Source organism: Rhea americana, unplaced genomic scaffold, assembly GCF_003343005.1.
Source record: "Rhea americana isolate MKP2758 unplaced genomic scaffold, rheAme1 scaffold_20, whole genome shotgun sequence".
Classification (NCBI taxonomy): domain Eukaryota; kingdom Metazoa; phylum Chordata; class Aves; order Rheiformes; family Rheidae; genus Rhea; species Rhea americana.
The window spans coordinates 2499378-2512249 of NW_028186150.1; the positions used below are offsets into that span (position 1 = coordinate 2499378).

General features: G+C 44.2%; 1 protein-coding gene across 2 annotated transcripts in view; it reads right to left on the reverse strand.

Annotated features, from left to right (window-relative positions):
• Positions 1-12872, reverse strand: part of ZNF536 (zinc finger protein 536) — a 296275-nt gene that overhangs the window by 59840 nt on the left and 223563 nt on the right. Inside the window, exon 7 of one of the 2 annotated variants that reach the window (XM_085303787.1) lies at positions 3414-3454. The exons of the other annotated variant lie outside the window; for it this stretch is intronic. Coding sequence (XP_085159913.1) covers positions 3441-3454 — 14 coding nt within the window. The 3' untranslated portion in view covers positions 3414-3440. The remainder of the gene's footprint in view (positions 1-3413; positions 3455-12872) is intronic. 2 annotated transcript variants of the gene reach the window in all.

Below are 12872 nucleotides of genomic sequence, written 5' to 3' on the forward strand. Positions count from 1 at the left end.
GGCGAGGCTGCCGGGAGGCCGCCCCGGGCGCGCACACGCGCGAGCGCACGCGCGCGAGCACACACGCGCAGGAGCGCTCTGACGGCGCAGCCCAGCACCGCTGCCGCTGAGACGGCTCCCGGCGCGGACGGGTAGAGCAGCCACCGCCGATTAAGAAGGCTAGCAAATGACATTGAGGCGAAGCTGTAAAAAATACGTTTCTTCAAGTATCCAAAGGCCAAAAGAAGCTCCTGACCCTGAAGGATCCTGAAGACAGGATCCCTGCCAGAATTTGGAAGGAAAAGGCAGAGGGAAGGGGGCACTTTGGCAAGTATCCGTGAAACATCTCTGGAGCAGAGGAGGTACCAGGGGATAGGAGGACTAAGGTAACACCTATATATAACAGCAGCTCTAGGGAAGATCGAGGAAATTAAACACCAGTCAGCCTGATTTCAGCAGTGGGAAAGATATTGGAAACACTAATCAGGGACAAAATAGGGAAAGTTATGATTTAATTAAAGATATTCAGCATGGATTCACAAAAGGGAGCTCATACGTAACAAAACTAATAGAATATTTGGAAAAAATAACACTCCCCCCAACCCAAAGAAAACTCAAAAAGAATTGAAGGAAGCTGCGAACACGATTTACACGGACTCTACGAGGGCTCATGCAGTACCATCCCCTACCAGGCTACAGGGTCGTAAGTTCCAACGCGAGGCTGAGCTAAGTAACGCATAAGGACCCGGACAGTATATTGAGGGCCCAGTGCTCCGCACATTAACCTGAAGAGATACGGATATGGGAGGTGATAGCTCGCGTGTCCCAAAGGTCACTAGCAAAGCTGATTTTGTTCGTTTTCTATTTCAATGACATGCAAAAATGGGACGAAATTTGTTCAAAGTAGAAAATGGAGGCAAAGCTGTAGACAATATGAATGAAGGGACAACGTATAGATAAAAAAAAACAGCCTGCCTTTAAGTGACTGTGGAAAGTGATGCGATGCAATTCGGTAAAGAAGAAGTGTCAAGTAACAATGCGGTAGGAACAAAAGGAAGGCAGCACTCGCTCCTCCGTAGCGGAGGGGAAAGGGGCAGGAGCACAGTGAATATTCAGAAATAAAACTCTAAAATCTTAAGCATAGGACTTAATGTCAGCATAAAAAGCAGCAGAGAGATTTCTGGAATTTCCAAATTGAGGCCTTGACTAAACTGTGAGAGGGAAACCGCTCCTGCTGTGTAAGAAGATAATGAGGAAATATTTGGAAGACTGTACCCTAACTTTGGCTATCTTTATCCTTAGACACATAAAGAACAACCAAAAACCTGAGCAACAAACTTATCCTAGTGAGTCAAAAACAAACCAGATCAGTAGTCTTTAGGAGACGGGGTAAAGAACACAGAGCAGCTAAAGAAGGCTCCTTAAGTTACAGCCCTATCTAACAACAAGTGGGCACGAGCTGAAGCTAAGGAAAAGCAGGCACTAATGGAATTTAAGTGGAATTTCTTTGCACAGAGATGATAGTCAATGTCACATGCAACCTAGGACAGCATTAACCTGTGCAAAAGTCTTGCACCGTGACTCATTCAGAAGGAGGAAAGACAAACAGTGAAATGAGGATGCCACTGTCTTTTCATCCTTCAGTACTTTAAAACCATGTGAGCCATTATTAAAGTGAATTATTAAAGCAAAGATTACAATATCGGTCTCATGGGCCTGATGAACCATGTAAGCTGGCAGAACTCTGCAAATGGTCATGCGTGTAACATGTGAAAGCAAGTCAATGAGAAGGATATGCAAGTTGGAGCATGCACAGGCCAAGAGCTGCGCAGTGCCTTGCAGGCCACCGAAGTGTGCAGCCACTGCCTGCTTGCAGAGCGGCGAGGCGTCTGCCGACGGGCAGTTACACCTAACCTTTTTTTTTAAAAAAAAAAAAAAAACTTTCCAAGCAAAAATATATCACAAAAATGGGCCTTAAGGGAATACCCTTGATGTTGTTTCTATTGTAGCAGGTCTTACAAACCTTACATAAAGCTCCTGGAAATGTTAGGTCGAAATTTTATTTCCCAAATCATCACAAAAACAAATAGTATTTACATGTGACAGAGCAGATGCAGCACAAGCGACAGCTCTAGTATCTATAGCTACTTGTAATTGATAGCACAGCCCTTATTGCCTACTCTGTAATGCATTTTTATTCTTGAATGTTTTCAGCAAAATAGCACCAGTCCACCAGCGCCGGGCCCTGGGCAGGTGCGCTGCACCTACTAACGCGAGCACGTGCTAGCAGTCCTTCCTGCGATTTAGGAGCTCAAGCAGGGAGAGACCTTACAGAGCAGCTTTTCTACTGGCACACTCGAGCAGAAGCTGCGGACAGATAGCCAAGGTTCGCCTTCCAGATACCGGTTGGGGCAGGAAATTAGGGTGGAAAACAAGACGGAAAAGATGTAACAAAGCAGCGTATGTGTGGCTGGGGGGGCCAGGGCCGGGGGAGGAGGAAGGAAGAGACAAAAACGCTCTCAGCGCTACATGTGCTTACTTTCACATTTCCTTATAGCATTCTTATTCTTTCAGTTATATTACACAACGCCCGAAAACTGGCCATGTGGCTTTGCGCTACGGACAGATTTAGCTAGCTGTTATTGTTGGACGTAGTGTCCTGCACGTGAGCAGAGCGTGTATGTCCGTACACGAGTCCCCTGCGCAGCAGCTAGAACGGCCCCTGCTTTGGAGGAGACTCATCTCCGGGCGCTCACCACGTGTGCTTTGCGTCGCTACAGAATATATCTTTAAAAATTGTGCTTTTACCGTGCAAGCCCCCAGAGGCATCTAACCACGATGTCGCCCCCCACAAGCACAGTGTAATAAATACCAGGAATACACAGATTGCAAGACCCAGATGTGGATCGATAGCAAGGGAAGAGCACAGCACTCAAGCTACGTCTGAGTTCACAGCGCTCAAACAGGTAACGGGAGCGGTAGGTACGTTACAGGCGCACGGGCTGCCTCGCGTGCCCCTTCGCTCCTCCGGCCGCGACGCGGGACGCGCTAAAGCAGTCATCTTCCACCGTTAACGGTGGCACACGCTCCACGAACGGCAGCTACTTCCAGTGTTGCATCTAATTTTCACCGTCATGCCTGCTTACGCTGGCATTTAGAAGGGGACCGCGTGGTGTATCAGCCCGTCCTTAACGCTGCCCTGGCCGCGGCCGCCACGGCCCCGCAGGAAGCCCTGGCTCGCGGGCACCTTGTCTGCCTGCGCTCCCGCCGCCCGCCCAGGAAAGGTTTCCATCAAGATACAGCTGTGCGAACTCATTCAGGTATACAGATAATACTAAAGTTGAATTTACAACAGAGCCTAGCGCAGCGCCCCTTAATTACAACCAGACCCGTGAATGCAAGGTGTCTAGAATGAAAACAAAGGGTTAAAATACCTGTCTGGATTTTTTCTTGAAAATCAGTCATTGAGAATCATCTGTCAGTAAGACAAAATTAATTACTACATGTAAAATTGAAAAAAAAACAACATAAATTTAAATATTACATAATATTACAAAAATATTCATAAAATCCTCTTTTTATTGATGCATGTTCACCTTCCTAATACTCAAACATAGCCAAGATTATTACACCCAATTTACAATAATCGAAAAGGAGAGGAAAAAAAATGTTTTTTTTTTTTTCATTTGGCTTTAGAAGCTTTGCAAAAAGCCTTCCACCAATTACAGTAACTTGCAAAATTCAGTCATGTTTTTAAATACTGTTAGAGGGCTGGTGCTTAAGAAATTGCTGGAGTTTAAATGTTAGACATTTGTGCTTAACAAAGATAGCAAATAGAAGCCTTAACCACTTAATTCACTCAAATCATGGCAATTATTATACTGTTCTCGTGCAAATATTTTACTAWTTTATGCATAGTTTTACGTATACATTAAATCAATTACTAGTAATATATTAAATATGTTTTAAAGTTTAACACATAAATATAGTTCTGTGCTGGAGTTTTAAGGCCTTTTTTGGAGAAGGTTGTACATGTTTACATCAGAAGGGCTTTCAAAATTTGGCAGTGGACGTAGGCTCTCGGGTCCCGGGCGCAGAGGCCGAAGCCCCGCTTGCCGCGGGGCCGAGCCCGTCCCACCCCGGCACCCAGGACGCCTGTCTGCCACGCAAACCGGAGGCGAGAGTCCAGGGAACCGCCTCCCACCTCCAAAAAGAGAGAGAGAAAAAAAAAAAAAAAACACTTAAGTGCTAGCTGGCATACTATCCAGAGTGCTGCCTCCAGTTAAAATAATTCTCAACTATTTTAAGAAAAAGACCCCAACTTCTACTATGAGGGAGGCCTGGCATTTGCATCATCTCCTTAATTAGTGCSCAGGTGAGCCATCCTTGGCACGTAACCCACCTCCCTTGCTCCTGCCCCATGCCCCCGTGGGTGCTGCATCTGCTCTGCCTGAGTTGTACGCGGGCGAGAGCAAGGGGGCAGCCGGCGGGGACACCAAGGCCACGCTTAGCTGGGCCTTGTGGTATCCAGCCTCAATACCGAAAGCTAGTGGCACTCAAAGCAGCATGTCCAGCAGAAGCGGCTACGCCCATCCCTGCGAGACACTTCTGGATGGCTCACTGGACAGGTTTTATTTATTTTTTAWTTTATTTTTTTTTTTGGATGAATACAAAGAGAGGGTCATATAYGTTGCACTGTAAGTCCCTCTGATTTTTGCCGCAGGAACAACTCCATCTAAATCCTAGCTGTAAAGAGCACTTACAACAGAAAACCATGCATTTAAAAAATAACAAAAAGAAGAAAAGAAAAACTACCAGAACTAGCAAAATCTTTTTTAAAGCAGTAAAGCTGAGAAAAATGCTAAACGCTGCCCCTTCACCCAGACCCTCTCCTCTGGCCGACTTGCTCTGATTACTGCCTTGGCAAAAAAAAAAAGAAAGGAGCACCTCCAAAATATTAAGTTGTACAGTACGAAGAGAGAGGCATGGACAGATCCTCTGCTATGACAAATGTAGATGTGTTGAAGGTCTTTCCTAAGTGTGCCTCCATGTCTGCTCCCACAAAACTCTTTCTGGGCTGTTTACAGGTGAATTTTCAGTTAATACCCAGTCTTAAAATCCTGCTGTCCTAAAAAACCTCTGCTACCATACGCTCTTTCGCTAGCCACAACTAGCAGCCTGATAGAACACCACTTCTCCCTCCGCTCCTGCAGTTCTTGGCAATCCTGTTACAAACAGGGTAGAACAAACTCTTGACCAAAYCTGAGTCTATCCAACTAGCCCAGCTCTGGGTACAGGGAAGGTCTCACTAGGGAAAATAACCAAAAAAAAAAAAAGGCGCACACAAGAGAGAAAACCCAGGAAAATCCAATACCAAAATCCAATTTTACTACCAATATACTGGAATCAAAAGCAGCCCTAYGTTCACAGGAGCACTAGAAATGGGTGAGTATCTCCTACAGCAAGGCAGTTTTGAAGCGAAGCGCTGCAGAACCGGTGGGTGCTTCTCCCCAGCTTGGCCAGAAGCGAAGGTGCCGCAGGCTGCAGGCCCTGGCGAGCGCCTCCGGAAAGCCGAGCGAGGAAAACACGAGCTCTTTCTTGGACCCAGGCTTCTCAACCAAGAAAGCTGAGCCTGCAAATCACTATTAAGAATTGGAAGGAAAAGTGTCTTTTGTGGAAGACGTGAAGGGGGAAAAAAATAGCAGAAAATGGGAGTTGTTTGCCAAACTGGAAAAATCAATTATTCCCCTGAACAACAGTAGTGACAAATATAGCTGCCTCTACTCCCTCCTCCTCCACCATCGAACAAATTGTCAAAAGAACCAACAATCTGTTGAACGACAGCCCCCAGCACGGCCGCATTGTCTGGAAAGTGAGCACAGAAAAGGTCTTGTTAGAAAGGAGCCACGAAGCTCCAGACACGATTTTGGATTCACCCTCAGTGAATCCCCATGTTTGTTTTGTGGAGTTTAAAGCACCCATTCTGAACTGGGTGTTTGATCATATCAATGCAAATTAATGCTTGAAAAGCACCCAAAATTGTCCCGATCGTAATATAGTGTTGGGACACATTCCATCTAAGAGCAAATTCCCAGTCACTTAGCCCCCCTCCTGCCCTCCAAGATCTTCACTTGGCCTTTTTTTTTTTTTTTTCTTTTTCAAAGCATATATCAGCATTGTCTTTGGTCCAATTACTGTACTTTTAAATGCAAAATAAGGTTTCCAAAACAGCTGATAAACGCTTCTCTTCAAGCAGGATGAATAAAAACCTGGTAGCGACACACTGGTTTGGCAGCATTGCGAAGCAGGGTCCTACGGGTTTCTTTTGAAGATGCTGCTCCAGCATTAGCAGCAGACACAGGAATATGGCAGGGCTTTTTTGTCTCCGTGCAGCACCGGTGAGTCAGAGGAGCCCCTAATAAAACGGGACCCGCCGGGAGGGCGAGCGTGCAGCGCGCGGGCCGGCGGCGTGGCTCGGAGAGCGGGCGCTGCAGCGGGGCTACCCGGCGGGCGGCCGCGGGCCGGCGTGCACCCGCACCTCTCGGTGCGGGAGACGGGCCTGCGCCTTTCCCCCCTTCGAAGAAACCATCACCGACAGACCCTTACAGCACTTCTGTTTTGACCATCCAGGCCACCAGGTTACGATTTCTAAACATTTCCAGCCCGTGGCAGGTGGGTTCACACAGCTCTGCTAATAAAACAGGAACTCATGGCAAGCGTCAAAGCTGTCTTAACACTTCTGCACTCAGGCACTCGCTACGAGGAATGTATCCATGCCAATATGCCTTTGGTTGCCAAATTGATAAAATGAATAATGCTAGACACCATTTTTGCTTTCTTTTCCTCTTCAGCTGAATACATTATAAAAAACTAAGAATCTTAATAGCTGTTGAGCTTTCAGCAGATGGTACCATCTAGACCCATCTAATTCTAGGCCAAGCAATCTAAATCCCGGTTGCAGACAAGGAAATAAAATGTAATAGTGATGAATTGGGGACAAGAGCAACGATTTGAGAAGACTGAGGTTAGTAGCTGTTTCTTAAGTGTAGAAAATAAAGGGCAGTTATTGTACTTAGTGGTAGGAGATTCGGCCAATATGCCAACAAAAAACAAACTTGATTCTGATCTAATGTGTAAAAGCCATTTCAGAAGTCACTTCTGATTTAGGCAGAGATAAAGGGGATCCAAGTGAGGCCYGATTCTACTTTCATGCTATGAAAAAAATCTTAAAAACCCAACCTAGAGAACAAAACCCCAGTTTCCTAAATACTTACACTAAGAAAATGTGCCACRGCTAAACCATCCACAGAAACTGCTATTTTTTGTTAATATTTTGAAAGCTATTTTTTATAATGAGGAGAGACAGTTTATAGAGACGAAAGCATAGCAAAACTGAAAACGAGAATGATTCCTGAGTACAAAGTGCAATGAAAGGATGTATATGCTTTTCATGTAAGCATACATTATGCCTTCCATATTGTTTAAACTCGCTCATCACTGAACTACTCTACATGTAACTAAATTACAAATGGCTCAATGCTAACAAAACATAGCAAATTAAGACAGAATCAGGTCAGACTTCTGTTTGAATTATCTAACTGAGTTTCTAACCTGGCGCAGTATTTGGCCACAGTCAAAAATTATATTATATACACACACACACACACACACTATATATATATATGTGTGTGTGTGTGTGTGTGTGTGTGTGTGTGTGTGTATGTCTATATATTTATATGTGTGAGGGAGGGGTGTACACACATATATACATATATATATGCCTATATGCATCTACGTGTCTATGTGCATGTTTTTGAAAACATATATAAAACAGGGCAGCTGCTAAAATTTGGGTGTCGCAGTGTATATTGCCGGGGGGGGGAGGGGAGGGAGGGAGATCAGGACCCACTTAGATCAAGACTCACTACTTGTGGGCACGATCAAGCCCATAAAATGGAGTTGGGATGCAAGATGAAGTATTTGCCTCTTTGGATGCCTGATTTGACCCTGCCATCCAGTAGATGCAAGCTCGGATATTCAGATTGCATTAAATTATGGATGGAAATCTACAAGTATCAAACGCTGAGGGGAGTGATCAGCCTAACAGGTTTATTGCTAGGAGAAGATATTAATACTACACATTAATGAAAGCCTGGACCCTTCACCTTCTATAATACTTGGCATGCTGATATGGGGGTTTGCCTGGATTTGTGCTTTCTGGCATTCTTATTATTTCTAGAAACTGCAAATTTAAAAACTACACATACAACAATTTATTACTTATGCACAATTTTAAGGTAGGAATCTTTTCATTTATGTTTACAATTTTTTGCTTTTGCAATTTTAAATGTTCTTTAACTAGGTGAACCTCAGGCGATAAAAATGAATACAGGCATTGTAGCTACACAGATATAAGTATACATATCTCTTTTTCTTTACGGGAAACATATAAACACAATACCATTTTCTATACAAAATGTAAAACTTCACATGTTCTGTTCAAGCTCATTACTGACTAGTATCTTAAGCTTGTCAAGTGTTTTAAAGGAGCTTTCCAAGAGAAGTTTGTAGTTAAGCATATGGTAAGCTCGTCCAGTCCATATGACTGGTTGAGCATCGACCACTACTGTTGATACAGTTTCCCTCAATATTATGACAGTATTTGTCAATGAAAATTAAATTGCTGTCAAACTTTTCCCACTAAACTTACGGCACAACACTCAGAGAAAGCCAGCTTCATGACTCAAGCCAATAAGGCCTATTCTAAATACTCATCTATTTTACCCATTTGTGGAAAGGTCCCTAAGGATTTATTTCTGAATTTTGTGATAACTAATAAAGAGTTTTCAGTGCATTCTAAGTCTGCTGGATAAATCTCACACTTTATTTTTGATCAAATTCTATGATCTCATATTTAATGCATTTACTGTTTTTCATTATATTCTGTGAAAATGTGTATGCAAACACCCACAGCATTATCTGGGAAATCTTTAACTGTACATGCATTTACCTATAACAAAATGGGTAACAATATAAATGTTGAGCATGATGTTTCAGTTATATATGTATGTACCAAGTTCTGCTCATGAATATGCATACATCTGTTCAGATTCACATTTTGAGGGTTAGGCAGGAATCATGTAAAGCAAAAGGCCTAAATCAAATTCATCCCAATGGATCTGAACACCAATTACATAAATAAAGCTTTACTATCTTTAAAATAATTCATCAGGAATATTTTGGTGAAATGTTACATGCTTTAAGCACGTGTTGCAGGTTTCTTCATTACCTTTGAAAAATTTGTCTTTTTCAAGTGCTGAAAAACAGTCCCTACAAATAAAATATTTGACATAATTACTCAGTAAACTTATGAACAAGACTATTGTTTAAATCAACCTTACTTAAACTTCCAAAAAATGCATTATAGCCATTTGTAGTCTTTTTACTTTACATAAAATCCATTTTAACAGAAGGTGCCATCAGTGAATAAGTACGTTGGGAAGAAAAATATATMGATGGCTATGCCAAGGACAACACGGCATTAGCTGGCAGCAGGTAGCAAGAGATACTCACCATTTTTATTTGGTGTTTCATCCTTCCCCTTGTACACCTGAAGCTAATCTTACCTACCACTGTAGGAAAATACTTTTACAGTGAGACCAACTTATAGGGTCAGTCTGGGACTCTACTTCTCTGTCATCATTCTCGGTGCCTTCCCTGAGCACGTTTTCACGTCCGACTACGCAGCCAGCGCCTCAGCGTCACCAAGTCAACGCGGCACGCTCCCGCGGAGAACAGCAGCGCACGCTGAAGCTGCGCCCACGTYCCCGGGGCGCCGGCGTCCCACGAGACCCCCGCAGCTCGCCCGGGGCCAGAGCCGCCACGCACGCCAACGGACACACCTGAGGCCTGTTGGGTTGCAACTTCCAAAAAGGACTAACCAAGCAAAGATGCTGACTTCCCCCAGGGGAGCAGGAGCAAAATCAAGCCTTTTAGAGCAGGTTCTTAATTTCGTATCAATGCACCAGTAAGCAAGCTGCAACAACGCATGGTATAACCTCTGCAAACCTGGTACCCGGTGAGCGGCCTCCAGCACGGGCGCCACTTTGCCCTGGGACTTATATATGTGACTCTTACTCAGTTATTAAACCTCTCCTATTAAAATAAATGGGCACTCTTTCCATTCAAATGCAGGAGCCAGTAAGTATCTTATGTTTCCATATCTTTTGAGGATGAGAGACTTCAGTCCCATTAGAAGTTCCTACTATAATGGAACAAATACACACAGAGACACTGATAGGGTGTCAAACTAGAAGTCAAGCCATTTTTCACTTTTCTAATCTAGGGCTGCAGAAAAACGTATCAGAAGAACTACAGCTTTATACCTTTTGGGAGCCCTTGGTAAGGAGTAGGGAATAGCACTCAAGGTCATTGGTTTCGGTGTTTTTGACAAAATTATTTGTCTGCTTTTAAATTCAATGGGCAATTTCAGTTGCAGCCACTTCCCAAAGCCTAAATTTGGCAGATGATTATACTTAGTCAGTCTGTTGGGAAGCAGCAACATCCCTAAAATACAGATATGGAATTAAAATATGGAGCAGAACAATGAGTCTATTTGTCTCATACACGGAGACACATACACAAAGATTACTCAGATGGAAAAAGGGATATAAGAAGAATTCCAGAAATGACAAGCACACATTAAGCATCACCATGTTTTTAAACTGAGATATTTCTTTGAGAAATTATTTGCAACTCAAAGCTATACCTTTGCCGTGTACACATGGCTTGGGTACGATGAGCAATTGGAACAGATTAGCTGGAGACTCTAGCAGAGAAAAATGGGAGAAGGCTGATACATATCTATGTTCAAAGGTGATAATGTCACCCTGGCCCATCACAATTTCAGCACGTTGATGGTGGAATTTAAGTCTCACTCTCATATCGAGTACACAAAGAGGTACATCTTGGCAGTATAACAAAAGCCAATGTGGGTGGCAAGGTAGCTGCAAATTTAAGCATGAATGCTCTGGATGTGGGGGCTTGCACCTGATTACCAGATGCTTCAAGCAGATGGCCAGGGAGAGGAGAGAACAAGGCTCATGGTTGCTTTGATAGGGTTACAAAAAGCACCAAAACCAGAGAACAGAAAAAAAGAACATTTCTCTGACGGCACAAGGTGCTCAGATCAACAGGGCCACGGAGACACTGCGTATGCTCTGCACTGGATTTGAGAGGTAAGTCCCAAAATCAAGCTAGTGATCAAATATCAGCAGCAAAGTTTATAGAAACAGAGTTCAAGAAAATAAAAAGTTACCACTATTCAGAATAGGGAGCTGCTATCTGGGCACAGGATATTATCACACGTTGGGTTTTCCCTCTTTGGAGCAATCCACGGGAAGCTTCCTGGAGGAGGCTTTGCCCTGATGCATCATTTATTGCGTGTGGAAGGGGAAGCAGCATACGCTTTTCTGTGGGACTGCAAGTGAGCTATTCCGCAAACGGCGAAAAGAGCCAGGTCTTGCAATGATAAACCAGTACAAAGGAAAACCAAAATTAAAAAGCTGTTTTGGTTCACTTTTCTGGAAGATCGTGGCAAGGCTCTGGAAAATAGTGTTTCARCCTTGTATGGAACTGGGTAAAGATTGGCGAATTTGATTCCATTGCACCCTGACAGGTAACCAGGCAAAGTTTAGCTTAGCAGAGCGCCTTAATAATCAGATTAATACTTGTGCAATGGGAAGCCTGATTCTTCCTGCAGACCATTTGAGCTGGCACCGCGGGGAGCTCGGCTCCAGGCGGCTAGGGGACGGGGCGCCCCCGAAGACGGGCGCCGGCGGTCCTTCCTCCGATGTCCCTAGCGGGTCGGGGAGGGAAGAGCACYCGGCGCTGGCTGGAAACATGAACAGCCGGTGGCCTGAAATCATTAAAAATCCGCGTGCCACGTTCTCAAAGGGAGGAGGCTCGGCGGCTTGGCCGAAGTCCCGCGCCAGAGGTTCGGGAAAGGGGCTAAGGGCAGGCGACTGTACCATTAAGAAGAATAAAACGAGTATTGTGGAAAAGATAAACAACCTTAACGCCTATCTCCCTCAAAATGGCCGGTGCCCCTGCGCAACTTTGAAATCTGAATAAACTCCTGGAGGTGACTCCTTGCCAGCATCCGCGCCCATGCCAGCTTTCTCACAAACGAACAGCTTGTATCTCCATGAAAACCAATGGATGGAACAAATTGTATTAAATTATGTAAAATGATACTAAAGAGCACAATCTACCAGTAAAAAAAAAATATATTTTAAAATTGGAAAATCTTGTTTTTATAAATTTGAGAAAATTACAAAAGATCATTAGGAGGGGGGAATCTAAATTTTTATTGCGCTTAAAGGGGCATCTCATGGCTTTAAGCAGGAGATGAGATTTATTCTCTCCTAGGTCGGACACACATAATTCTTTGGTGCCTTTGACACCTGTGAGTTATTTAGCCTTCCCCATACTTGAGCATGCAGAGAAATCCCATCTCTGCGAGCTGAGCAGAGCCCTGTGACAGTCTCAAATCGTCCCTCCCCGTCACACGGTGGGAGCTGTCACTGCACATTATGTATCCGAATTTCCTTGGACTTCTCAGAGACCCTTTCTGGAGGGGGGAGCGGATGCAAATAACTCTAATTAGCACCAAATTTGCCATATCCTCAGAAAATGATTAAGGATATTTTCAGCACCTTTTGGAGACTTTTTGTCAGTTAAATACACTGCCATGTCCACGTAAGGAACATTCCAGCAACTTTGCCCGAAACGGGCTTTAAATCGATGATTTCTAAGCGTGAGCCAGTTAATCACGAACAAGAAGATCCGACCCCGTCCGCAGGCAGGGCGGCGGAGCGGGCGAGGCAGCGGGC